The sequence below is a fragment of the Centroberyx gerrardi genome, chromosome 5 (genome assembly GCF_048128805.1).
Source record: "Centroberyx gerrardi isolate f3 chromosome 5, fCenGer3.hap1.cur.20231027, whole genome shotgun sequence".
In the NCBI taxonomy this organism is placed as follows: domain Eukaryota; kingdom Metazoa; phylum Chordata; class Actinopteri; order Beryciformes; family Berycidae; genus Centroberyx; species Centroberyx gerrardi.
In genome coordinates this window covers 27,012,581-27,039,952 of record NC_136001.1, presented here as the reverse complement: position 1 = coordinate 27,039,952, position 27,372 = coordinate 27,012,581, and the positions used below count along the sequence as shown (strand labels likewise).

The window sequence follows — 27,372 nt, the reverse complement described above, 5'->3', positions numbered from 1 at the left end:
TAAAATCTCAAGCACTTTATTAAGTTTGAACAGTATCTTGCTTAGAAAGGCCATTTGGCATTATATAATTATATATAATTTTATCATATATATAATTATATATACATATATTCAAATGTTGAATAACAAAACACTAGAAACAAACAGATGCAAATTAAAAAATAGGATTTGCTTAAGACAATAATACCAAATTAAAAATGGCCAAAACATCTCTAATACATTTCAAAATGGTCCCGATACAGTTCAATATACATCTTTAAAAAAAAATAAAGGGAGAAGAAAATAAAATAAAAAGCAAGGCAGCAGACAGGAATGAAATATAAATAACCTTACAGTATGTACAAAGGGGAGTGGGCAGTGACCACTGGAAAACTGGTCCAAGGGCCAAGTGAAAAAGAAAGAAGGAAGTGATGAGGGGAAAGCAGTGAGAGTGGAGATGGACATAAAGACACATAAGGTGGAGAGAACAAGAGACTGGTTGAACCCTCTGAATCCCCCTCTTCCTCCAGCCTCCTCCTCTCTGGCTGTGGAGACTTGTATCAATGCTCATTCAAAACGCTCTACTGGGGCGATGCTCACTCCCTGTTTAAACAGGTAGCCAGGAGGAAAGGGGTTTAAAACTGGGACACCTGGCTTCCCTTTGTGACAGTAGGTAAATGATGCAACTGTCATTTGTTCTGGGGCTAAAATAATCAGTCAATGAACATTTAGGGACCCACGATGGATTATTCATCATGGGCCCAGTATTCAAGTGAAATCAAATGGAATGAAATGAAGCCTTGAAGTCGAGATGGAATGGAATTAGAAAGGGAACTGAACTCCATGTCATTTTGAAGTAGAAGAAAACTGCACAGATCAAGGGATCTGCATGGGACTAGAGGGAATGTGAATGGAAGGATGACTGACCCAGTCTTGGCTTTGGCTTTCTTGATTTGTAATGTCATACAGAGGCTTTGTCATATAGGTCTGCATGCGATGGTATGGAAATGCATGTGGGTGGGGCAAAATGCATGGGGCAGCCTGTTGGATGAGAGTGGTTACATCAACCATATAGCTAAAGGAAAGATAATACATTTCTTTTGAAAACCTACGCGAGGCACTTTTCTTAGTTAACTACCATAGCAAAATAATGGGTCTCATAGGTTGGCACAGTGTAATTTTTTTTGTCAAAGTGAGGCGGTGACATTCACCAAACACACACAATACACCCATGTAATTTAAATATAATCCAGCTGATATTAATAGCCAAACAAAAAAGCATGGCCTTGTCACCACTCCCTACACACCCTTCCCCTCCACTATGGACTGAAGACCAGATTGGTGACAAAATAAATAATTAATGAACAAAATGGCACCTAACTAATAGTATGGGCACTTGTGATGCTTTGGAATGAAAGTTGACCTGAAATGACAATGACAATACAGTGACAGCCAACGATTTCAGTGACTGGTCAAGTGAAATGTCCGCTACTCGTAGTCCCTGCGCTTTCAAAATAAAGGGGCCCAATCAAAAGGCCTAACCTGAGGCCATGAGAAGAGACCTGAAAGAGCTTCAGCTTGAACTTTTCCCCCATGTTCCGATATCAAGGCCATATTATCTGCTTGAGCTTTTCTCTCTTTTGGTTCTATAATTTCAAGGGCTTTTGTTTTGGTGCAAATAGTGCATGAGTGTTCAAACAATCGACATCGACTCAGCCACCCTTTCTGAAAATTCAGTATTTACTTCTGATGACTCTGTCCAATATGAATAAATTACGATTGATTGTGCTCCATCCTTTAGTAAAAGTAATCCTAATATGGGACCATTAGTTAGTGTGATGTAGGTGTCTTGTTTTCACTTGAAACAGTATAGACAAGGGTTAAATTGCTTGTAAACTTCTAATCAGAAACTTCTTGTTGATGTCGGTGGACATTCTGCTGAAATCCTTATCGATGACACATCACAGGCCACCATGTGATTTAAAGATGAACCAAATCAGTTTCTTTTTTTTTACCAATCTAAAACTGTTTCACAGAAACCATGTTGGGGGCAGGCAATTGATATTCCAATACTCCTCTGGTGGGAGTTAAAACCATCTGAACTCAAGTCAACTCTGGAAATAAACTCAAGTTGAATTTGTTGAATTTGTAAATTGAAACAACCCGTCATCAGTCATTTCCTGAGTTGACCGAGTTGAAATAGGACTGACCTTAAACCCTGTGGCTAACTGACATCATTTATCTTTCATTACAATCATAAAGGGTACGACCTCAATGGTGGCCTCATCTAAAACACATGGTATTTCAAGCCTGAGTGTCCTCATAGGACAGCCATGAAAAAAGAAAAAAAAAAAAAATCACAGCAAACATTGCATGGCACACTTCCACAATTAAAGTAACAATGTATCCATTTTTGAGGAATATCAAAGCAACAGCATTGTAATAAAAAAAGAAACATTCTTCGGCATCAGTGATCGTGGTGAAAAAAGTGGAATAATTCTTAAAAAAAAAAAAAAGGTGACAATACAGCGTTGTGAGGTGAGGCCAGTATAAAAATAGGAAATAATTCATGCTGATTCTAAAGTAACCCATACAGAAAAGAAATGCATTTGAAAAAAGTTCTCACTACAATCTACAAGAAATACTGACATGTGCTGAATGTCCGTAAACAAAAACTGAAACACACTGGGTATGCAGAATTGGTTTGTTTCTATGATGCAATAAACTACTGGTATTCATTATGATTGTGTCATCTCTGGTTTAGCATGTCGACATAATCAACACTGTTGTTGACACTGTGACATGGTTTGAAATAAATAACATTTTAGAGGTTCAACCTAAAAGGTAGACCAATTCTCCTATACCTTATATTTCTTTTCTGTATGGGTAAAAAACAATTTACATAAATTTCCTACTTTCCCATTTTCTTGTCGGAGTCCTGTACGCATTGGTGCAAGAGAGATATCTTACCAATCGGTGGACAGTAAAACAGTTGTGCTGTACTGGATGTCTAAACATGTTGGTTGGTGAATTTCTGATTGGCTCCAGAAGCTGAACAACTAAGTGAGTGAAGGGTTTTGGCACTCGGCGGAGATAAAACAGTGATGTGAAAACACGCTGTGTCCCTCTGCGAGTTTATGCTCCAATTCAAAGACACACACAGGTGTGTCCCAAGATGTGTGTGTCATCTTGGGACCAGGAGCTACGTCAGGAGCTACGTCACAGTGATCCTGATCTTCAATCATGGTTGACCTTTGAACCCCTGACCCTTGAGACTCAATAGGGGGAAACCTTAAAGGGCTTGGATGATGCGCTCGCCAAGTAAATGCGACCACTACTGTGTAAAGAAAAATAGCTCTGCAGTCTGCGTTCGTGTGTGTGTGTGTGTGTGTGTGTGTGCGTGTGCAGGAGTGTCTAAGACTGAAAAGCAATCCAGGCTGGCTCTGTAAATACCGACTCCTGGATTCTGCTACCAGCCACAAGTTGCTACAGCGTGGATCTGGAGAGGCCATAAACTTTTTAAGTCTCTGTCCCTAAACGGTAAAAAAATAAAATAAACAAAAACACAAAATAGCCCCAAGCACCATTCCCTCGACTCTGGATTTTTGACATTAGCCTCTAAAGCATTAGATTTATATTCATATATATTTATATATATTTATATATACCAATAAAATACATTACAAATGCCACCCTAAAATGCAGCCAAACTCAAAACTGTGTCTGAAACCAAAGTAAAAAGATGCAACGCGGTAAGTATATATACATTTGGGGGGAGCGATGGGAAGCGAATAGGGGTGAAGGGCTGTATTAACAAGACCAATATTACAAAATATTCAAGAAGGCATCTCAGTTATTTTCTCTGTCCGACTGCACTGCGCTTTTCTCTGTGCCGAGACCTCCGTTCCCTTTTCCTCCGGGCAGTTCGTCACATCCACACATCAAGTTGTGATGAGTTCTATATCCATCGGATGGGAATATGCAGCTGTGTCCGTGTTAATGTATGTGTGTGTGTGCGCGCGTGTGTGTGTTTTTATGACATCCATCCATGGCAGGTCCCTACTTGAAGTTGGCGTAGTCAGAAAAGGCATCGATATACTCCTGGACCACTTTGTAGCAGAACTCATACTGCTCCTGAGGAGGGGGAGGAGACACGGCTTCATCAGTTGGGAAATGTAACAGCAAACACTGTAATCGCACAACAATCTGCTTCAATCTGTGACTGCAGTACAGCAGCCTCTGTTGAAACACTGTTGCCTCATCACTGGCTTTGCCCATTTATTCTGATACATTAAGATAGTTCCTAAAAAACGTATTTTCCGGTTACAAGTCAAACTTTTCAGGAACACAGGTGAATATACACTAAATTTGGAAGAAACTGCTGATTGTATTTCTAAGATCCAAGCAATTAAACTACCAACTAGATGGCTCTCAGAGAGAGCAAACCTCCGCCAATGCTGAACAATTTTCCAACTTGCTGTTACATCCAAAGACATCATTCCTATCACAACATTTTAAGTTAAATTAATTTGTTGATCCTACAAACATACCCTTAGGATTTGGAATCAAGTCTCTATTGTCATTAGTTTTATAGTTATGGCAAAAAAACGCTGTCTATTGGTGGAAATTCTAGATCACCACCAAAATCACACACACTCACGAATTGTTCCTTGGCCCAAGGCCGATCTGTTCACCAAATTTCATGGAAATTGGTTCATAAATTTTTGAGATATCCTGCTGACAGACAAACTAACAGGGCGATAACAAAGCCTCCTTGTGAGGTAATAAATCAATCTGTTGATCTCTAAACCTAAACTAAACCAGCTGTTGCATATTAAGAACAAAAAAAAAAAGTTAGGGGAGTAGAACGTCCCCATTGTTAGAAATTATTCATTGTTAATTGTTGTTAATTATAAGTTTTAGAGCAAATGTGAGGAAAACAAACGATTCACTTTCCCCACCACCCCCCTTGTTAAAGGTTAACAAGTTGCCAACTGGGCACTGCGACAAACCCAGGAATGATCCCAATAAATGCCAAGTGAGGCATGTGGAGTCCTCACCAGTGTCTGCACCATGTGGGGTCTCTGCAATCTGAGGCTCTTGACTGTCTGGAAAACATCCAGGATGCCCTCCGCCTTCACCCGCTCCAGGACTGTACTCAACGCACAGAAGGTCCCCGTCCGGCCTGCACCCGCACTGTATAAACACACACACACACACACACATTATCCGTCTTCATACAGACATGCATGAACGTACACACATAACTGCATTATGCGAGCACAGGAACAGCAAGCACACAGGAAAAAAGCCCGTTGCGTGTGCACATGTTTGAAAAGAGCTTGAGGCACGGCAACAGTTCTGGTAGCAGTTAAAATGTCACAAGGAAGAAGAGAACAATTCTTCTGAGCAGCGTTTTCCTGTGACTTAAATAGCTCCAACATTTCCCCATGCACGCACTCGCACACCAGTTTCCCACAAGTATCTGCATGTGCAACACAAATACAACAATCGATGGAAGGTTTGGGTGAAGTCTGTAAGAATGCCCTTCCATGTCAAGTGTTTTTGTGTCGTGATTTAGGGGAAAACACAGTTCCATTACCCACCATCATTAAAGTTAAACACATTTTTATCTTACATCGGTACACATAGGACAGCAATATACTGGTTGGACAGGGCTGCATGTGTGGCTTACCTGCAGTGCACAGTGATGGGGTGGTTGCCAGACTGCTGTTGTTGCTTTTGCACCGCGGCGATTATGTTGATCATGCCTTTACCGTCGGTGGGGATGCCCACCTCCGGCCAGCCGTGGAAATGGAACTGACGCACCGCCCGAGCCTTGTTCTCCTGGACGGATGGAGAGGGGCGAGGAGGAGAGATTGGTGTCAGCCGATTTGGGCTTTGAAAAGCACAATTGGAATCGGTCGGATTATATTTTGAGCTGAGTCAACTCCTTCCAAGAGGGAGGGCGGTCTTTTACCCAGCCTTGAGGAGAGTGTGTTGTGTGTGCAAAAGCCTAGAAAATGTCTGCAGTGTGGGATTTCTACAAACTGTCCAATAAACACACTCCTTGAAGATAGGCATGTCTGAAACACCTGTTTTGTGCGAGTATTTGTATTAAATTCTAACCCTAACAATCAGTATTGGACAATATGATTGGGGGAAAAAATCAGATATCGGCATTGGTCTCAAAAAATCATTGTGCTTTAACCTTACAGTTTATGAGAATACTGATGTGGAATGGGACTGAAAAAAGTATAAATAAACGCAAAAATGATGCTATGTTAATTAGGATGGCTCGTCCTTCCTTACCCTGTTGTTGGTGACCAGGAGGTCTCGCACCGTGTAGCTCTCGCTCTCCTCCTCTCTTTTCAGCTCGATGGAGATGTCCCCGTACACCATCACTCCGTCACTGGGCCAGTACTGAGCACACTTCTCCTGCAGGACCCAAAGAAGGAGACACGGAGACATAGAAAATGCAACGAGAGACAGTGAGACAAAATGACAGGATACTTTCAAGAAAATCTCAAACTCCAGATGGTCTGTTTTACTGTGTGTAAGCCAAGATGAGTTCAAATCCATTTACAATTCTCCAAACAATAGTGATGACCAGGAAATGAATCATTAAGTACGAGAACAAAGAAGACAAATGACACTGAGGCCACCACCTCCACTTGCTGTAATAGTTTTCTGAACTTCCCATTCCGACAATTAACAATGAGTTATTGGTATGACTGTGCAGTGGTAACAAAGACAGACAAATCCTTTGCCTCTTTTCTTTCTCTCTCACGCAGCTCTTCCTCTTGTCCCTCCACTCCCTGGTACGACTTCTCTTTCCGCTAACTTGATAGAGTGAATAGGGCACACTAATACCACTTTTTCACTGCCAGTGCGAGAGTTTTAAGGAAAACCTTTAGTATTGGCCGATACTGATCCCGAATCCCAACCATTTCTTTTCCTCAGTGGTGTAGACTTCAACTGTTTGGGCCACTGGACCGAAAATAATTTATATGCAATACATTTTGCTCCATTAGAGAGATCTATCATCCATATGTGAGGAAAAAGGCATTGATTTCTGACATGTTACACTGGACTATTGTAGTACTGAGTAAATTCTCCAATATCAATATTCTAATTTTAGCCAGTTATCAGCCGGATACCCGATACCAGTGTTGGTATCCGTGCATCCCTAGAGCTGCCACACACACACACACACACACACACACACACACACACCTACCTGCCCCCTCTCCTCCAGCTCAGTGAGCATGACTATGGAGCAGCTCCTCCACTCCCAGATCATCCTCCAGAAGTCCTCTATGGTGTGCTGCAGGGGGCCCTGGCTGGCCATGTACGAGTCCTTCTGACGGTAGCCCTGTGACCAGCAGGAGGAGACAGGCGGCGGGACGGGAAGTGACGGGGGGGAGGGGAAAGAGGGAGGTATGGGAGATACAAAGAGAGGGGGAAAGGAAGTCTTTTAACACCTAATGGATCGACCGTGTGACTAAAATGATCTGCTCTCGTCTAATAGGAAGATGCTTTTTCACTCACATCGATGAACGAGGCGTTAACGTAATCCGTGTTCTCCTCTCCTCGTTTGACGGGAATGATCACTCTGTTGAACTCGTCTACAGTGGCAAGGACAAACGTGTTTGTTTAAAACAGAGGGTTGGCACAGGGAATATTCCTCTCCAAGTTCATCATGTACAACATGGCATCGATCACTATGTGTGCACACAATCATACTGTATAAACTCACACCTCACACCCACATCTGCACCACTCACATGGAATGATCTGTAGGACTCTGTTCTTCTTCATGTTGGCGGGCAGGTTGCCTGTTCGCATCTTGTCATTCTGGATCTTGATGGATGTCAATTTCTAGAAAAAGAAGTTATGAAAGTACAAATCACTATAGAGTATTGTTTAGTTTGTAGATAATTGAAGACATTTGAGATTACAAAAAAAGTAATATTTTGGATAATAGATCCATTTGTAGTTAAATGATTGATCTGTAAACATCCGATTTGTTTTTTTATTCCAAAAGAGTTACACAGCTTATTGGAATGAAACTCTTAAGATATAGAGCTAAGATGAATAAAAGACGATAATGGATGATTGGTACTAGACTAGATAGAATAGTAAAGGGTGAAACGGTTGATCCTGTGGAGTCAAGCCAAAAAGTACTATCCATATACTCCTGTACACACACACACACACACCTTGAATTCAGCCTCCAGCCCCCCACACCCCGCTCCAGGCGAGGGGGCGTAGAGTTTGGCCAGGTGGGACTCCAGAGAGGTCACCTCCAGCTCCGTGTCTCCATACAGGTAGTGCTCTAACAACGCCTGGAAGATGAACACATACTGCATCTGTGGGAGGGAGGGAGGAAGAGAGCAAAAGAGATCAATAGATGGAATACATCACATTATGGGAGAAGTGCTCAATGCTAAATCTCGTGACTGAATCATGGCTTCAGTGCCGTGTGCTGGGTGGAGTGTGTCGGCGGCGGACATACGTCAGTCTGCACCATCTGACAGCGCTGGGCTCTGATCCTGGTGACGAAGCCAAACACGTCCACCTTCCTCTCCGTGTTCATCATGTCCAACATGGCGTCGATCACGATGAAGGTCCCCGTCCGCCCCACGCCCGCACTGACCGAGGGGAAGACAGAAAGTGGTGAGCAGCTCCACATGTATGCACACAGACAGACACACACCACAAATACAGTGAGACAGTGAGACAGGTGGAGGAGGTCCTCACACACACACACATTTACCTGCAGTGGACCACGATGGGCCCGGCATACTGGGGGTTGTAGGTCTTGACCTTCTTGAGGAACTTGAGCATGCCGATGGGGGTGAAGGGCACCCCGAAGTCCGGCCAGCTGGTGAAGTGGAACTGGGTGACGAGCCTCTGGGGCTTCTTCCCGGACACATCACCCACCTGGGGAGACGCAATCACACCGGCTCGTAAAACCAAGCGACTGGTCAAAGAGTGATGTGTGGGTATTCATTTGGGTCACTAGACTTGACTTCATGTTTGAATAACGGAATGTCCACAATCCAAATATCTTTGAATGCAGCCAGTGTCTGCAGTGTGTACACTAAGCGCTCCACACTCTACCAGTGCTTCCTCTGTATTCACCCAGCAGTGTTGCACCGCCGCAGCAAGAACACTACCACCACTGCTAGAGAAAATGGGAAACTAAAATAACAGTGTAGTTTAAGACTGTATAGACAGTATAGTTTATGTATGCTTTTATATAGTTATTATCTCCATTTTCTCTGTCTGTATTTGTTATTGTTTTGTTAAAGTTATATGTGTTTTTTATGTAATGCTGCTGGGTGACACACAAATGACCCACATGGGGATTAATTAAGTACACCTGTCTGTCTGTGTCTACTAAGACGCAAAAAAGTGTTATTCTAATGTTTATATATAATTTTCTGACAAAATAATAAAAAGAAAACTGTACTTTGCACTGTAGCCTGCACTAGTACAATGACTGGGACCAAAAAAGCATCAGATCTGGAGCCAAAAATAAAATCACTCAAGCACAAAATTAGAGGAACCGCTGATTCTCCTGTCCAAAACGCTCCCTCACCTTTTGTGTGGTCTACATTTTCTTCTGAGGTCAAAATGTTTACAGCTAGAGGATACTGAGTCACAGGGTGTGTACGGTACCTGCTGGATGCAGAACTTGCGGATGGTGTAGTCCACCAGAACCATCATGTCCTCTACAGACACGCGGATGTTCCCGTATGTCCAACAGCCCTGGTCCGGCCAGTACTGGGCACACTTACACTGCAACACAGAGAGCGATTTAGTACTGCGCCCACTTACAAAGGAGTATACACGAGAAAATAACAGCCTCATTTTATTTCAGTTTTGGAACTACAGGAAGAGAACAAATTAAGTTATCCAAATTTAACTATTGGGAACCCTTAATTTGTGGCAATCTAACCGTGCTGTGCTCTTTGATAGAATGAGCATGTCGAGGAGCGGAAAACTGATTAAGGCAAAGTCATGATCTGTGGAGCGGTCATGGCCTGTGCAGAAACTTCAACCCTGCTTGCACTGGCCCGCATACGAGGATTCACACACAGGTTTAAAAAGTGGACTGCTCCACAAACTGTACAGACGAAAAATTAACTTTGTAAATTATAAATAGATGTGTTAATCATAAAACGAGACAGATTGTTTCCTCATGCTTTACAAACTGTGTCATCCAGTCTTTCCCCCTCTCAATTTTACACATAAAATCTATATACAACGCATACATACCTCCTTTGATACTGTCCATACATCATCCTACACAGTATATAAACACAATCATCCGCGCCCCCCTGCGGCTCTCCTACCTCTTTTCTCTCCTTCAGATTGGTCACCATGACGATGGTGGCTGTGTTCTGCTCCCAGATCATCCGCCAGAAGTCATTTACCGTTTCCTCCTTCGGCCCTGACAAAAAAACAGACCAAGACAGACAAAGAAAGTGAGAGAACAAGCAATGAGCTAATAACTAAGTAGTTTAGTTATTAAATGATCTGAAACTACAGCACATAGTTTTTCCCTATGCCATTTTTTTTTTTACCTTGAGCTGCAATAAACTTATTCTTCTCTTGGTAACCCTATGAATGAAAGAGGACAAGGAGAGAGGATAGGTGAACAAAGATTTAAATGAAGAGTTGAGTGCACCATTTGGGCTCAAACTACCAAACAGCAGGGTGTTTAAAATTAGATTAAATGGAGAGTGGAGAATATGCTGTACTCGTACTAACATTTATAAAGGAGGCGTTGATAAAGTCGGAGTCGGGGACTCCCTCCAGAGATGAGAGATGCACCCTGGAGTGATCATCTGAAAGAGAGAGCGTGAGAAATGGAGAGAGAAAGCAAAGGAAGAGGATGAGAAGGAGGACAATGAGATGTGGAATTTTAATCACACATTGTAGATTACAATTTTTAGTAGTTATTCACTACATCCATAAACTATGATAAGCCTTAAGTACACCTCTTTGTAAAGTGGCTTTTGCTGCCAACTATTTGATGTTTACTATGAGGTCCACTGATAAGTGGTTGTAAAAGGCTTAATTGGCTGATAAGCAGTGTCAGAGTGTCACTCACATGGCAGGATGTTGACGTATCTGTTCTTTTCCTTGTTCTCTTCCTTGGAAGCAGCGTCACACGATGCCTGGATGGGGCAGACCGGCAGTGCCTGGACACACAGACAAACAGATTTAGATAACAGCAGGGAAGATCAGTCTCAAATCTCTCCTTTTGATCCTACACATCATTTCCTCTTGCCTCCATCTTTTCCTCCATGTGTGTCTCATGCAAGTGCATTTTTGTTTGAATGTGCTGCAGAAATAGACTGATATATCAGGGTGAGATATCAGACATGCCTAATCCTAAATAAGTTAAAGAGTCTGGGAAGCTACTGATCGAGGTTGATGTTGTTCTGATTGGAGGGTTAGGGCCTCGATTACGTCTCATTTTGAATCCAGCGATTTCAAGTTATTTTTGTTGGTTTTGTCCAGCTACGTCACTTATTTACTAATCAATTTCCCCTACAGCGCTAGCTTGGAGTCAAGAACTGGACATGCCTCGCTGCAAAGGTGATGTAACTATTCAGGCTGCAGAGATACAGGTCTAAGGTGAATCTCAGGCTGACTGTGATATCAGACAGGGTGCGTGTATGCGTGCGCCATACATTAAACTCCTCCCTGAAGAGCTTGTTGTCGTCAGCCATGCGACGGTTCATCTCCTCCTCGAGCTTGTCGACAGGAAGGGGCGGGTACTTCCTGTTTGTGCTGGGCGAACGGGCCAATAGCGGCACACTCTGGAGTTCTGAGCCAGCAGGAAGGGAAGGGAGGCAAAGGGAGAGGAAAGAGAGGAGGGAAGGAACGGGAGGAGAGAGATAGGTGGAGATATAGACATGAGGGGTGGGGGGGGGGGTGAGAAAGTGAGAGAGAGAGAGAGAGAGAGAGAGAGAGAGAAAGAGAGAGAGAGAGTGTGTCATAGATCAACTACTAAAAAGACTACTAGATCATTCACTATCTGTCTTTTTTAAAAATGCCCACCAGAGGGCGATATGGTCCAGCGCTGCCACATACTGAGGCAGCTAACTTCAGCTGTGTTGGTTAGGTAATCACACTGAACAAAAGCCTTCTGCCAACAGTCAACCAGTGACATGTTATCGGTTAGCAGAGCAAGATCAATCCAATCTTATCAGAAAAAGTCCCGGTGTGACAAGTTGGATCAGGCCGGCTGTGATACAGGACTGAGCACACTTGCTGATATGACGCAGAATAAACAAATGAGTAATACATGAATATACAGTCACATCTGCCCCGACACATGCAAAGCGCATGCATAATCACACCAATACACACGTGGGTGTTTTACCTGTGTCATCTGATCTGCCATTGGTCAGTCTGAAGGAGTTGGAATGGCTGCCCGCCTGCTTGTACTTTTTAAACCTGTCAATCAACATGCAAAGACGTTAAGTGCATGTTCACACACAGATACACACACTCACACACACACAAATACACCTTGCCCCAGTCTCCCAACAGAATGCCAATCAGTCATTGCCATGGTAACAGCAGCACCTTAGGCCTTCACCGCAGGGCTCAAGCTAAGGTGTGTGAAGAGCCGAGTGGACCTTCCCTGCTTTAGCAGTTCATGTGCTTCTGTGATGAGATGAACAACACTGGCCGTACGCATTGCCAATACTATATTAATTATGAATCCTAAATGTGGATAGTTAATGATACACATTTGCTTTGGCTTTGCTTTGACTGTGTGAATTAACACCTGCCTGAACAGGGTAACAGCAAACATCCTTTTATCTGTAAGATTCATGGTAGCAAGCCGAGGATGCTGTTTATGCTCTCTACTTTAATCACAATCTTCCTTTTGCCATCGCGCTCTATATCCTAGCCTTGGTTTGTCTGAATTCTGACTTTGATTCTGCTGCTGCAGTGATGCAGTTTCCCCGCACAGATCATTAAAGTTTCGTCTCATCTCATTGCTCTCATCTCATTTTCATATATAACATTAACACCACATTTCCCAACCTGAGCATGTAGAGGATGATGATGATGAAGACGATGACCAGCAGGGAGGACAGGGCCACCATCACCGCTATGATTGGCATCTCATCAGACGGGTTGTCTTCTTGGTCAGAGACAGAAAGAGAAGGGTGGTGGGGGGATTAAATGGTTTATACTGTAAGGGAGGCCAAAGCAGTTGAGTCAAATCACAAAGGTATCTCAGTAGTAGGGGTGAGTCAGCATACTGGTTTGACTATATACTGTGGTAAAAAAAAAATTCATGACGCTGCTGGCAATTTCCATTACCATGACTACAAGTGACAACTGACTTATTCTCCAATTACCTGATTTCACATGAGCATACAGTGTTCAATATGTTAAAATGTGAATGTTTTATTAGATCAAAAGCTATCTGTTGAGTGCAGCGTTCATTGTACAAATGTGTAACACATTTTAGCGGAAAAAATGTTTTATACAATATGTCTCTGAGCTGCAAAATGAATATTAGCAAAGTTGACAAAACACTGCGGAGCTGTGGAGCCCAATCTCAAAGGTCCAGCAGCTGTTCAATGTCCAGAAACCACAGAGTTTTCAAATTACGCCCAGTCAGACAGAACTAGACAGCTAGGCATATTTTTAGTTTGTAAAAACATTGCGATGTAGATATAAAACAAAAAGACTTCAAGGTCATCAGGTGACCTCTGCTTCTGCCAACACCAGCCTGCATCTTTCTTCTCCGGCGTTCCAGCAAAAAGGAAAAATAATGGTTGTCCATGTTAATATTTCATTGGGCTGTCTGAGGAAAAAGGCTAAATGGAGGTAGAGAGAGGGCGACAGGCTGTCCCTCAGAGTGTGCAGATACATCACTGTTTAACTGATAGGGTCAACCCTCTGCTTCTATAACTGCTTATACCCAACGGACGAAGACAGACGGAGTATGACAGCCATAAAACACTGCGATGTGCGTTTGGGCTGTTCGTTGTGAAGTCAATGTGAATTATTCAGAATGTAAACATTAAATACACTCTTACTTGTCACGAACCAGAAAGCATGTAGGCCTACAGACAGGAATTTTTCCTTAGCAACGAGTAGCCCTGTTCATTGGCTTATGTGTCACACACTTTAGAGAAAAAAAAACCTGACCCAAGGTGTGTAGCATGTTTTGACTTGGCATAGGCTTAACATTATAAATTAGGCATTACATGGAGCAAAGTTATCAATTATTTGGGATGCGTTCAGCGGATTACAATGGCTGATCAATTGGTATACATTTCCACTATTTCCACTGTGTTCATGAGCTACTGATTGATAGTAGTCGTATGGTCTTCCTGGTAACATTTCACTACTGTAGTTAGATATAACACATGCCCAAACAGCAGCATCAGATTGGTGTAAAAGAAGACACTGGCTGTCACATGGTTGTTACATTGGTGGTGTTGAGGCAATGAGAAAATTAGCGCCGTGCCGTGGATCTAATCAAAAAAATTCAAGCAAGCTGTGGCATTCCGAACAAAATATGCCGGTCGTTCCCAAAGAATGCATCATTTGACTGCATGCTCCACATGCGCTTTCTGAGCAAAGTAGTTTGGAATGCTGCCCAGTTATGTTGCATTTTCACGCACAATTCCCAAGGATTTTTCAGTGTTCCCACTCGGACAATGTGCACATTGAACAGCGCATCAGCACAACAGGCTATGGGTATCATGAGGAATTGACACAGCATTGACTGCTCTAATGCCATCTAGAACAGCTCATAGCTCGCCACAGAAGGTCCATACAGATAGCCAGGGTGAGACAATGGAGCAATTACATAACACCTATGAACTGACGGCGATTATGTTATATAATGGACATACTATATAGCAATGAAGTCCCATCTGTTGCATTTTTTTAACCCGCAATGTATAGTGAGTGTTTGCCCCTTCATAGTTTCCCTAATCCTCTTAAAAACCCAATCTTATTGGAGGAAAAGGTCAAAGGGGAGGAACCCGGGGCTTCTCTTCCAATGAGTTTTAAAGAAGATATAAGGCGAAGCTGAGACCAAGGACCGATATTCCTGTTGCATATAGCAGCATTATATAGACAAAAAATGATGGAGTTATGATTAAATTTCTCAAGTAAATGGTACAGCTCCCATGTTCATCAGTGTGCCATAGACCTAAGCTTTAATTATGTGTTCAGAAATCTGGCATGCATGCATACAAACTCTTCAACAGAAACACAGTTTTGGTGTCTTACCTGGATCCTCATTACCTGTGAAAGAGAGAAAAAGAACAGTGTTACAATCATGTTTATATATATACACATAATAGCTCCGCCAAGATGCACTTTACATTGACTTGACATCCATTATAATGTTTTAAATACAGGGTGTATTTAAGTTAAACAATGTGCATGATCACTCTCACACAGGCTTGTATTACGATATTTGTGAGGACCTTCATTGACAACATTGATTCTCCACTACATACCTAACCTTAACCTAACCTAACCCTAATTCTGACCTTAAAAAGGAAAAGTCCACCCTAAAACACTGTTAAAAACACAGCTACTGGCCATAGACCCTGCATTTCTAGGTCCATTTTGTTGTTTGGTGGTGTATGTCGGTGGAGGGCAAAATGATGAGTCTAGAAAGAAGCCCTTGCTCTTTGATTCTGACTGACACCAAAACCTGATATTTACGGTTTATGTTTTAGATCACTGAAAGATTTTCTGCTATCAAACTCCATTTTGGCAGCTTTTTTTGGGTGGATTTTTCCTTTGAAGATGTGAGGAGTGGCAAAGATTCCTCACTTGAGAGAATTTTCCTCATATGTCTATCCTTGAGAGTATTGGGTCCTCATAAGTGTAGAAAAACAAGACACACACATACACACACACACTCACCCGGTGGGCTGACATCTGGGGTGTATTCCACCCCAGGTTCTGTGGTGACCTCCACCTCGGGGAAGACTGTGTCTGTGTCCTCGTCAGTATTGGTGTCTGGAGGTGGCGTGTCTGGAGCCGAGGCCACGGTCCCGTTCTCTCCTCCTGCGTCCTGCGTGGTGGGAGGAGGGGGAGGCGCGGTGCCCGGTGGCACCTGAGGGGCATCGGTAGGGGCCGGAGGCGGGGGAGGAGGGAGGGGTGTCACCGCCGCGGTGGCAGTGGGACCCGCCGGCGGCACGGCCTCATCGCCCGCTGGGATCGTTGTTGTGGTTGTCGTCGCCGGGGCGGTTGGTGGGGCGAGCGTTGTGGGCGGGCCTGTGGGGGCGGGTGTGGGTGCGACTGTGACGTTGAGGGAGGGAGCGACGGGAGGGTCTGTGGGTTTGGCGGTGATGATTGGAGGGTCTGGAAAGAGGAAAGACAATAGGGGAATCCTTAGTAGGCTATGGAAAGCATTTTGCAATTTTAGACTTTGAGTATTTCAAAGTGGTGAAGGCATTTGATTTGAGTGGATGTGCTTCGTACTTGTGATGGGGAGAGGATCCTGGGCTGAGGCCACCAGGGCTAGACCAAGCAGCAGGAGCAGGGGACACACACCCATTCTGCCCTGCAGGGAGGACACACAACAAAAGGGACAAGAGGGTATTAGCCAAAAACGTCCAATCTCAATGAGATTAAGAAAAAGACTATTAACCCAAAAAAATACTTTTCACAGAGCAATCACAGAGATTCCAGGGTTCGCCTGTTTTATAATCCAATTCTTTTTTTTAAGTCTCCTATCCTAATCCTACATGCTCAATTTTCGAAGGTAATACTTTTAAATCTTGTTTTGAAATCAAAATGGAGTACTTGCATAGTGTGTATAACATACCTTACCTTAAGGAGCGAAGTTGGCATCAATCACTCATTCGCACAGCGTGGTCCTACACAGCAAACAGAAAAAAGGCATTTAGCATCAGTGAAAGGTTCTCATTTTTTCTTCTGTTTCAGCCGTTTGACAAGTTAATCCTCTTTATTGAAACGATTGAAAATTTTACAACAAGCTCTGCTAAGATATTTCCGATCGCACTGTCTGACCACCAAACTGTAAAGAACTTTGCACAAGCCACACTCATTCTTTCTCTGTACTGTGTCTTATATCCAGGTGGTGCTCAGTATCAATATGAAGAATACAGGACAGCATTATTCTGAGACATGGTGAAGGAACAGAAGAGGCAGGGAACAGAATATATGGTCCAAAGATGCATAGGAAGCAGGGAGAGATTGTGAAGAAAGCAGGCTGAGTTCATAGCATTTTCCCTAAAAAGATGACATTCACATGTGTTTTTCTGGACTGCTTAAAGGAGATTACAACTGGAATTAATTTGAAAAAATGTGTTATGCGTTTTGCCCTAGCAACATTTCAGTTTGTGTTATTGAACACTCATCACTGTTTCCCAAAGCACCACCAAGGCCTAACAGAATTAGTGTCACATTTAAATTCCTGAAGTGACTGAATACATGAATCAGCACTTAGCCTACTATTCACCCACTGGCATGGGAATGAGTGAGAACAGATAGACTTGAGGAAAGAGTGAGGAAGGCTGGGTGGTCTGCCTGGCCGACTGACTGTCAGTCTTTGGTGTAATCCCAGAAGCCACCAAGGCTGTTGTCTCACTGACTGAGCTGTGATAATCCCTGGGCCTAATTCCACGGTCCTGACCCGGGAATAATCCGGCCCGTCTGGCTCTGCTTAGAGAGCGACTCCAGCACTACACAGAGCCAGTCACTGGAGCGCTAGCACACACAAACTGGTGCTTTGCATCAGGGATTATTACATCAGGGGGCAGCGGACAAATTGGGCGCTGAAAGCAGTAACAGTGCCAGATCCCCGTCTAGGCATACAAACATCTGCGGTTCTGAACGGTGCTTGTTCATTCCAGTACTCATATTCTGATTTTAGCATGGTGCTGTTCGGCTTTGATTGCAGCCTCAAATGGGGCAGGATCAGCAAGTTATATGGTCAATGAGCATGCCATTAACCTACAAAACAAATTGCTGCTCTCCCTCTCACTGTCACCCATCCATTTACTCAACAAATGTCTGTTTCCATAAAACAATTCATGCCTTCAGAATGAGATTCTGAAAGGTAATAAAAGCCCCATGACAAACCTAAGTATGTCTGACAGGAGAAGTTCAACAAAAAGCTAGATGTGTGTAACAATTTTAATACGGTAATGAAAGTCTTTTTGCAGCAGCAAATCAGATTTTTGCCTTTAATAAAATGTTTTTCCTTCTAATATACACTACTGTAATATGGATAGATTTCTGCTGGTTCTTTTTTTTAAGAGCAAATAAGGGCAGGATGTGTCTGTCCTATTTATAGAGATGTTTCTAAATTAGACAGGATAGGCCTTGCATCGCAGGTGTCTCTATTTCCCTTATAGCAGACTAATTAAACATGATTATGTCTGCTCCGAGCCAAAGACAGAAAGATAAGGACATAGCTTATACACATTCTTGGCACTTTTCACAGCTTCCTAATGTGAATGAAATGGAGCTAATTCAATATCCCTGGCTAAATTGTGTTTTGGCTTAATTTAAAATCAGATACCTGAATGGTGTAAAAAAGTGAAAACTAGGGGCAAAAAGACAACATGCAGTCTATGTCCAAGTTAGGAGAGCCGGACTGTGTTTCCCTGTAGCTGCAGAGTTCGTTCAGGCTCCAGGAAACTCTGAAAACAGAGAGCACATTGCTTCCTTCCCCTGACGCCTGATCCCACAGACGCACCCCCACCCAAAAAGTTGGCGAATCCAAGAATGACACCGTAATCCTTGACCCCTACCTGTGTGAAACCTGTCGCTCATCCTCCCCTTCAGTAAAACAGTAGTGACTCAGCAATCACATAGGACCTCAGTGATTGGTACCATTTGTTTGAATGAGTGTTATGTGGCATCCGTCACTCTTGACATCAATTAGGTTAAATTTAGCATGATAGTGTAAGTTTGCTTGTCAGCGGGTTTGCATCGTCATCAAGCTTTTTTTAATGACCGTTCTTAATGAGGCGTGACTCATTGTTGTCAGCGTGCCATCTAGGGGGGCTGTGTGACGCGCGTGTCGCTGTGTTGATGCGAGCGACACAGGTCCCGTTGCTAACCTTTGTTGCATGAACCCAAGAGCTTTATCTAGACCAGGCCTGAGTGCACAAGTCACCAGAGACCCAACTTAATGTTTTTGGGCCTCCTAAAAAGCAGCAGTCTTCCAGTGTGCGTGTGTGTGTGTGTGTGTGTGTGTGTGTGTGTGTGTGTGTGTGTGTGTGTGTTATATGCTGGTAGAGGACATTATTAATTTACTGGGCAAGTGCTTTTACTTTTGCCACTCTTGGGTTCTGCGCTCCGGCGGTGCTCACTATTAAAAAGATACTGCGGGGGACGGGTTGGTGCAATTTACACCCAGCATGATGCATGTATGAATCACCACAAAGAATGACTGCTGTCTAATTATTCTGTACTTTTTGACAACCATGACTGTAAGCTGACTGGTTTAAACTTTTACCATTTTACAGGACTTTACCAATTGGTCCGATCACTTTCGATCAGCATCCTGTTAAATAACAATGAGGTTCTTGCAACAAACGAGAACAATTCCCCTCTTGCTCAAAATAGTTTCCTATTACAACACCTTTGTTGACAGCAGACCAAGACATCCTCCTCGTCGAAAGAACAAAGAAATAAGCTCACTACCCCCTTTCATTGATTTGATATCATGTGCCATAAACACATTCAAATGATACAGCACTGTCCACCTTTTGTCCTATTTTTCAATCCGGCATGGTGCTGTGTGTTGTGATACAGGCAAATGTTATAAGGAGAGAGAAATCTTTCCAACATTTTCATCACGCTATCCCTCCAAAGGAAACGTGTACAGGCCTATCTATTAACGTCCTAATGTGCTCAAAAGGTAGTCACGCTCTCCTGACTTGGGCTTGTGTTGTGCAACCATGTGAACATCTTTCAGACAAGGCAGAGCACTTAAGCGAGCGCTTTACAGCAGCCACAGCCAGGATGAGCTGCCCTATGGCAAAGTGCAAAACTGTCACAGCTGTCTTAGAGTATAGCCAGCAACACAAGGCTATTTACAAAAAAACATGTCAACACCTTGGCCAGAGGCCAGACACACAACAACATAGAAATGTGACATCATATGGATAGTCTCTACTTTCTTTCTTTTTTCCTTCTCCACATCCTCATTACAGGCTTTCCTATCAGAACTCGCTGCCTTGGCTTGGCATGACATTGGGATAACAGTGACAACCTGAAAGGACCATATCAGCCAATGTACAGAGATCCTGCATGTGAGAAGTAAAACCACTTAATACACTGCATGGTCTTGGTACAAAAGGAAAAGGTAACTGCCCTGATAGATGTTTATCAAGCCTCCATGCCAGTTTTTCTTTCCTATAATTTAAACCTATTTTATCCAACTCGATTTGATCAAAGATGCCAATTAAGCAAAGACCGGTACAAGGAAAAACCTGGCAAAATTGCAATTATGTTTTAAACTCAGTGAAAACAAAGGATAAATGATAATTCTCCTAACTTTGGCAAAATCTCTACTTGTTTTCACCAGAAATATGTTGGGAGACAGATTTCAATTATAGATGCTAAGTTGCAAAATTTGGTTTTGAGTTTGAAGCCTTGGGGCAGCAATAATGTAATTCAATCATGGATACCACTCAGAAAATACATCAAATCATTTATTTAGGCAGCCAATCCTTCATGGTAGTAAGCCAAACATCTCGAATCAAATGACGTGAGACAACAAATTGAACTTGATAATCCTGCTTGTTGTGCATTTCAAAGTCGACATGGCTGCGCAGACCTTAAAGCTTAATGTGCATGCAAGTGGTGAGGCCAGCCTGACTAATGAAGACATTGTTGCCTCGCTGCCTGTGGCCAAATGTAGACCTCATAAGAGTGTAATCAAACAGTGCTCAATGAACTGGGCTGTTCCCATGCCATTTCATTCACATACAGAGTGAAAGAAACACTTATAGGTAGAATATAAAGGAAGTCCAATTACATCTCCATGCCAACCAAAGACCAAGATGTGAGATCAATGAAAGGTGCCACTTTAATATGGAGAGTTCCCACATGAGTCTATGGATTTTTTGTAATGCTTTTCTATTTTGATGTAATAAGTATGTTTTCTGACTGCACGGACATGAATTAACGAATAGTTGTAAATGAAGATGTATTTTTCAATGGAGATCTCCATGAGGATGAAAATACTTGATGATCAATATGCAATGTGCACCACAGGCTCTCCTCGAAATGTTGATCCCCATTAAATCACCCACAGAAAACAGATGAAGACTCCTGCATGCAAAATTCACCTCTGCTGTGTCTTTTATTGCCTGTCGACAGTTAGATGCAAGACCTTCATCGAGACATTTCTCATGGCGTGACCGAAACGTCGTCAGGCAATAAAAGACACAGCAGTGGTAAATTTTGTGTCCGGGAAGCTTCATTTGTTTTCTACGGAGGAAAACATTTTAGTGTGAGACTAGACTTAATTCTTGTGCATGCAGCCGACCCTTAAGAGTGGAGGCACAGTGTATTAAGCGTTGTCTGATCTAGATTTTTAGAGAAAAGCAGTGTCAAATGAGGCTGTATAATACAATAACCACCGAAACTACAGCAATGTTCTATGTTAAGTATTAACGCTGAAAGCAATTAATATCTTCATTCTCAGAGGGTTACCCTAAAACACCCAGCGGGCGAGCTGGAAACCCAACAGATAGAAGCCCAAAGGCCTAGCTGATATGACGGCAGCAGCGGTGGGCCGGGAGATTTCACCCTTCATACGGTGAAAAACTTCCCCCTGGCTTTCTCCAAGGCACCCTGCCCCACTAGTCGTTGCAGCGCTAGATAATGGTTGTCTGTCTGTCTCCATTCATGGCATATTAATACAGTTTCTATGTCTTGAGAGGGAGGGGGGGGGGGGGGTCCGGGGAGACAGGAATACTGTGAATGCTTCTCTTCATGGGAGACTGAAGTAGGCCTAAGCCAGGGCCGCCAGGACTCTTGCTCTAAAACAGACCACAGATTATATGTCCCCAATGCCACATACAACAGCCACAATCCTCTGGACTTCCCTTTCTGAGGGCTACTACTCCCTGCTGGTGTGGTTTATGTTCCCGTTGGCTTCATTCATGAGCTGGTGAGTTGATGAAAAGACGAGGAGAAGCGTGGGATTAGCATTGTGGCTAATCATACAGGCAAGGGCGACCGCTATGTCTGTCATTAAGCCTGTATTGATGATTTGGTTGCATCCAGCTTGAAAGGACCAAGAAAACTCACTTGTCTCAATGAGTGGAAGTGGTGAGTCAGTGAAGCTCTGCTCTCTGTCTGCTTTATTGTGGGGTTTCTCACAGAGTATGCCAGGGGCCTCTCAAGTCTGCCCACATTAGACACAAAGAGGATGTGGAGGCGTTAGTTGCGGCCTCCCCACAGAAGCCACTGTGACCTTGGAGCGTGGTGTGGGGCCACACGGCCGGCTAAAGGGCCACGAAACCTGACTCACTATTACTTTGTCAACGGATATCGGCCACTGAAACTTGGTTAGGAGAAACTTTTGCCTACTTGTGAAGCCTGATAAATCTCTTATTGCAGTATGTAGTAATTAATATCCCTCAACTTGAAATAGCTTTGTCTCTGTCTCCACTGAAACTGACTTCTAGGTCCGGCATGCAGCAAAAATACAGACGGGTGGCCCTGCCCAATTCCCCACACTGCCACACTTCTAATCTGTGCTTTGGGCCATTTGGGTCCTGTGTAACAATAGGAACCAAAACGGAGGGTTCCCGTATCTGAAGTGACCATCCTACTGCACTCGTCCCCTCCTCTTCCTCCGAAAGATAAGAAGCCCATCCAAGATCCAGAGACAAGCATCTGAGACTCAACTGTGGTGACGGTGCTTCCCCCAGACTCCCTGTTCTCCCCTGTCCATTCTTAGGTGGCGCATGGAAAGACTACTCGGGTTTGCTTACATGCTCATGGGCCACTTTTCCACAGCAGGGCCAAGTGGGGCTTGTCAGCTCGAGAATCAGTGCCAAGGGCAAATATAAATATTTATAACAGTGGCTCTCTACTGGTTTTGAATCCGGGACCCAAATTTGACCTTGTCTATGAAGCCCGGACCCATTGTATTAAATAACACGCCATCAAAGTTCTCTAAGAGGAAAAACTGACTAAAATACAACAACAAAACATGATTGAATCTCTGTCAAATCATTTGATCATTTGATGATAATAGCTTAGACTTTTTTTTCTTGATAAAAATGAAAATGTAAGTTGCATTCATGGATTTCAAGGCCATAAAACACTTGGATCCTGAACTGTGGCCCAAATAACAAACTGTGTCTTTTGGTAAAATGTGAAAGAATCAAAGAATTATGTTTTTGGAGACGCTGAGCGATAAATAATCAAGCAACCAACCCTGTTTGTCCCTGTAGTAGACAAACCGGTGTCTGGCAGTATCTAGAGACAAATCACAAGTTATGGGTATAGAGGAGTGGCCTACTGTAGCCTGGGTGTGGAAGTGTGATGAAGTGGTAATATACTGCTCGTCTCAAACCCACATGCCCTTTAGCAAACATCAGACATCCCCAGCTCCAACATTTTTGCTGTCATCCCACCTTGCGGTAAAGGGCAACACCGTGACCCTTAATAAACTCTCATCACTATTTTCACAAGACTTACTGACCCAGATCTGGTTAGGTTGCAAGACGATAAGAAACTTCTCATACAAGCTCACATATTTTAAGATACTTTTGCCCCGGACTACATGAGCCCTCTAAGTCTTCAAGGAGTAATTATTCTGAAGCCCTAATACCACAGCATCCACAAAAAGCAAAAGACCATTAAGTTAGTGTGCAGCATTGAAATGAAATCAAACTATTACTTGTATCCATCTCATTTATGGAGAATCATAACCATCAATCTTCCTATATGGGGAGGGTGTATAGCAAGGATAATGATTTGAAGGAATTACATAATTGCTATGACACATTTACAGAATGACTGAACAAAGCAGGATGATCCTGTCAAGTTCACCCAATTAGGCAAGGTATCTTATCTGTGAATGTTGCCTCAGACTAATTTATTTCCTGTATTGTGAAATAAATGACATTAAGGCTAAAAGACATAGCACATATGGCTGAAATCAAGCTCCATAATTCTACATAATCCCCTAAATGTCGCTGTGTTCATCCTGACAGACAGAATTACAGTGCTCTTCCACAGTAAAATATTTAGGTCTACAGGTGGAAACAAAAATATACCTCCTGCCCCACCCAAAGAGCCAACTCATAATATTGTGTCAGTGCCCTGAAATTGTGAAATTTCCCAACGCGGAGGCAATTTCAAACATCCACCCATGAAAACATCAGACAAGTTACCCACAAAGGCATTTCAAGCAATGCTTTCTGCTTATTTGAGAAACTAGGCCAATCATGAAAAGTGTGATGTGAGAATCAGTCTTGCTACACTGCCACATCGCTTTCAAGATCCCAAAACAGAAATAACTTTTTTCCTTAAAATAGGTTTGAGAAGGTATGGTCAGAGTGAACAAGACGATAATAGCTCTGCCTCTCCCTGTGATATGCTCAAAGCATATTCTTTACACAGTCCAGACCTTTTCGCGAGACGGGAATTGCTTGAGTGGGCCGACCCGTCACAGGCTGAGGTGGTTTGGGAGCTTTTAGGGAAAGGAGCTGACATGTCCAGGCCTGACAAGTGGAGGTCAAGGTAGGCCTGCTGGCAGGCTGGGATGAAGAGTCAAATAATTTACAGAGAAGCAGCTTGAGCTTTGCACTCGGATGGTCCTAACATGACATGACGACCTCGGCGAAGTGGAAAGTGCATTCTGGAAAGGCGTGGAGAGTGAGGCATGGTGGATGTATGCAGCAGCTCAGTGAAGCGGTCCAGACGTGATGAGTCAAGCTCCAGGCAGACACAGCAGAGGCTCTCTTCAGATACGACATGCCACACGCTCCTGCCATGCCTCCTCAACGTGGATGATGCTTCTCGCTGCCCTGACTTTTTAAGTGCTCAAACTTGCACGATTTTGTTCCTCTGGCTCATCTTTGGTTTGAACGAAGCTGTGAACATTGCATACTTTACTACTTTTTATCTAATCACCATCATTTCTTGTGGCAAACAAGCAGCTGCCCCATTAGCCCATATTAGAAATAGCATAGCTCCAAATCAGTGTTCGAAAGGTCTGCAAGATCACTAACTTACAGAACTACATGTCAGGCTGATTGAAAGAAAAAAACAAAAAACTCAACATCCTCAAGATGTGAATGGCATGCTTGGTTACACCCAGAATTCAGTGAAGGCAGAATAATAGCTTACTAATCATTAAAAAAGAAACTTTGGCAGAGGTTGTAAATAAGGGAATGCACACCCGAGAGACTTGTTAGTTTAGTGTCATAGAATAAAGTGAGAAACACAAAGCATCTGCTGTGATTTGATGGGATAAGGCTGTTCATGTTAGGGCGACCTAATTCCTGGTCTGGGTCGCATGAAGCCCCCCTGTTCCTCCACCCAGGCAGGGTCGCTCCCCACCCTCTCTAAACATGTAATAACAAAGCGTTGATCAATAAAGTGTACTTTCCAGTGAGGCAGGACGGACCTGGAACTCCCTTTGTTCCATTCGCAGTGCAACAACATCTGTGTTGGCCTCAACATACTGAGTTATAATCCCTCTGACTTCTAATAAATGTCGTCGCACTCATCCATAACCCCCTTCTCGCGAGCCCCCTTCGCCAAAATTTCCCTCCCTGCCTCCGAGCTACTTCTGAAATGTTGGAACATTACAGGGCCGGGATACAGCTAGGTTTACAACTATTATACACAGTTCCCCCCTGCTTAAATCTCTGGCTTTATCACCACTATGGTCGGTACAATGTAACGTACCCCGCGAGACTTAATGTGTGGGACAAAGTGCTTGTTTGTGGGTGACACAATGTTACACCAAAAGGAAACATGCTACAGCGACATTGTAACAAGTGTGATTGGGCTTGCGCAACAAAAACAAAAACTCACCGCAACTCCAGCAGCGCTCAGGGAAATCCTAGAGAAAATTACAGCGGTAGCCAGGTAGGAATTTATGTTATCTTTCTTTTCCACGTTTTTCAACCCCGGCCCCTGTCTCCACACCCCAGGAACCGAGAGTGTGAGCGGGGTGGGGGGACCTGGGTGATAGGAGGGAGGAATGATCTGGGACACACAGCCAATACTTCGTAGTCTGTTTATCTACAAAAACCGGGCGAGGACGGTCCCGCGGAAAAATCCTTAATTTCCCCTGATATATCGTCCCTACAGACCGGAGTTTCTTCGTCTTCCTGGATGGTAAATCCCACGGTTTATCCACTGTATCCGGGCGCGTCGGCCGACTATTCTAGTCCGCCATGTTGTGTGTCTGCATAGGAAGAATGGGAAGCGAGCAGCAAATTCCCAGGCCAGGCCCCTTCTCTTCTCCACTCTGTTTCCCCATAGCCCGCAGCGACACCTGCTGGCCGTGCACAACTTTACTCGGAAAAGTCTAGAGCTAGAGCCCTCCCCGACTGTGCCACACATTCACTGCAGTGGTCTAGTTCTGTGGTTCCCAAACTGGGGTCCGGGGACCCCCAGGAGCCCTAGATGGACCACCAGGGGGTCCCCCAGCATGTAAGGAGAAGTGTGATTTTATTGTTATTTCACTCACTAGAAGTTAGCATAATTAGAGAGTGTATAAGGCTGTTTTGATGGTTTCACTGTCCCCACTGTTGTTATCAACCCACCTACAGTACAGACAGTATTGTTATTGCTGTACTAAATCATAAATAACAATCTTCTCACATGGGTGTCTCTGGGATAGACTCTTATCAAATGGCATCTGTGGCCTAATGTGCATCTAGTTGGGGGTCCTTGGTAACAGTGAGTCCATTCATAATAATCTGATCTAGTTTATTATGAATGGGACACATTATTGCAGCCATGGACGGAAGAACCAAAGAAAATCATGATGAATACCAATCTGACCAAAACATGTATATGCCCAAGACAAGCTTTTGTTTGAGCCTTACACCAACACACCCATTTAAAAAATGCATAAATCCAAATAAGACAAATTGGTTCAAAAGGTTGAATCCTATTGCCTCATTTAAGAAAGTCAAAGAGGAGGTTAATATCTCAATGTCTTAAGATAGCTGATAACATAACTGCTATCCTATGACTAATTTTACTATCATGTCAGCAATTATTTTGTCAAAGGTTTTTCAAATGTTTGATTTTGGAATAAACTCTTCAAATGTTAAGTCTTGTCTCGTCCTAAACAGAGACGAGTGCACAGGACTATTTGAATTGTGTCTAAGATCAGTAAAACAT

The 27,372-nt window shown here is 43.4% G+C and overlaps 1 protein-coding gene across 2 annotated transcripts; it reads right to left on the bottom strand.

Annotated features, from left to right (window-relative positions):
* Nucleotides 1–26,417, bottom strand: ptpra (protein tyrosine phosphatase receptor type A). Of its 2 annotated transcripts, XM_071922711.2 has the most exons (22): nucleotides 26,050–26,417; nucleotides 16,834–16,880; nucleotides 16,483–16,564; nucleotides 15,922–16,362; nucleotides 13,060–13,159; nucleotides 12,386–12,459; nucleotides 11,691–11,827; nucleotides 11,105–11,195; nucleotides 10,762–10,838; nucleotides 10,575–10,611; nucleotides 10,344–10,441; nucleotides 9,667–9,786; nucleotides 8,759–8,925; nucleotides 8,498–8,633; nucleotides 8,202–8,351; nucleotides 7,767–7,860; nucleotides 7,531–7,607; nucleotides 7,220–7,354; nucleotides 6,292–6,417; nucleotides 5,675–5,826; nucleotides 5,040–5,175; nucleotides 1–4,113 (listed from the first exon to the last, which is right to left on the bottom strand). In XM_071922711.2, the coding sequence occupies exons 2-22, from the start codon at nucleotides 16,852–16,854 to the stop codon at nucleotides 4,039–4,041; spliced, it is 2,526 nt and encodes an 841-aa protein (XP_071778812.2). In that variant the 5' UTR covers nucleotides 16,855–16,880; nucleotides 26,050–26,417; the 3' UTR covers nucleotides 1–4,038. The 2 variants fall into 2 exon arrangements, with proteins under 2 accessions (XP_071778812.2, XP_078139618.1); XM_078283492.1 differs by lacking the exons at nucleotides 16,483–16,564; nucleotides 16,834–16,880; nucleotides 26,050–26,417 and having other exon boundaries at nucleotides 15,910–15,949.
* Nucleotides 26,418–27,372: the final 955 nt, after the last annotated feature.

What these genes read in the sequence shown, in the direction of transcription:
- ptpra (XM_071922711.2), bottom strand. Translation starts at nt 16,854, where the DNA reads ATGCCAACTTCGCTCCTTAAG. An exon ending in TCTTCAGGGAGGAGTTTAAT is followed by an intron (nt 11,196 to 11,690) that starts GTATGGCGCACG and finishes CTGTGTGTCCAG; the next exon opens with GCACTGCCGGTCTGCCCCAT. An exon ending in TCAACGCCTCCTTTATAAAT is followed by an intron (nt 10,612 to 10,761) that starts GTTAGTACGAGT and finishes TTTCATTCATAG; the next exon opens with GGTTACCAAGAGAAGAATAA.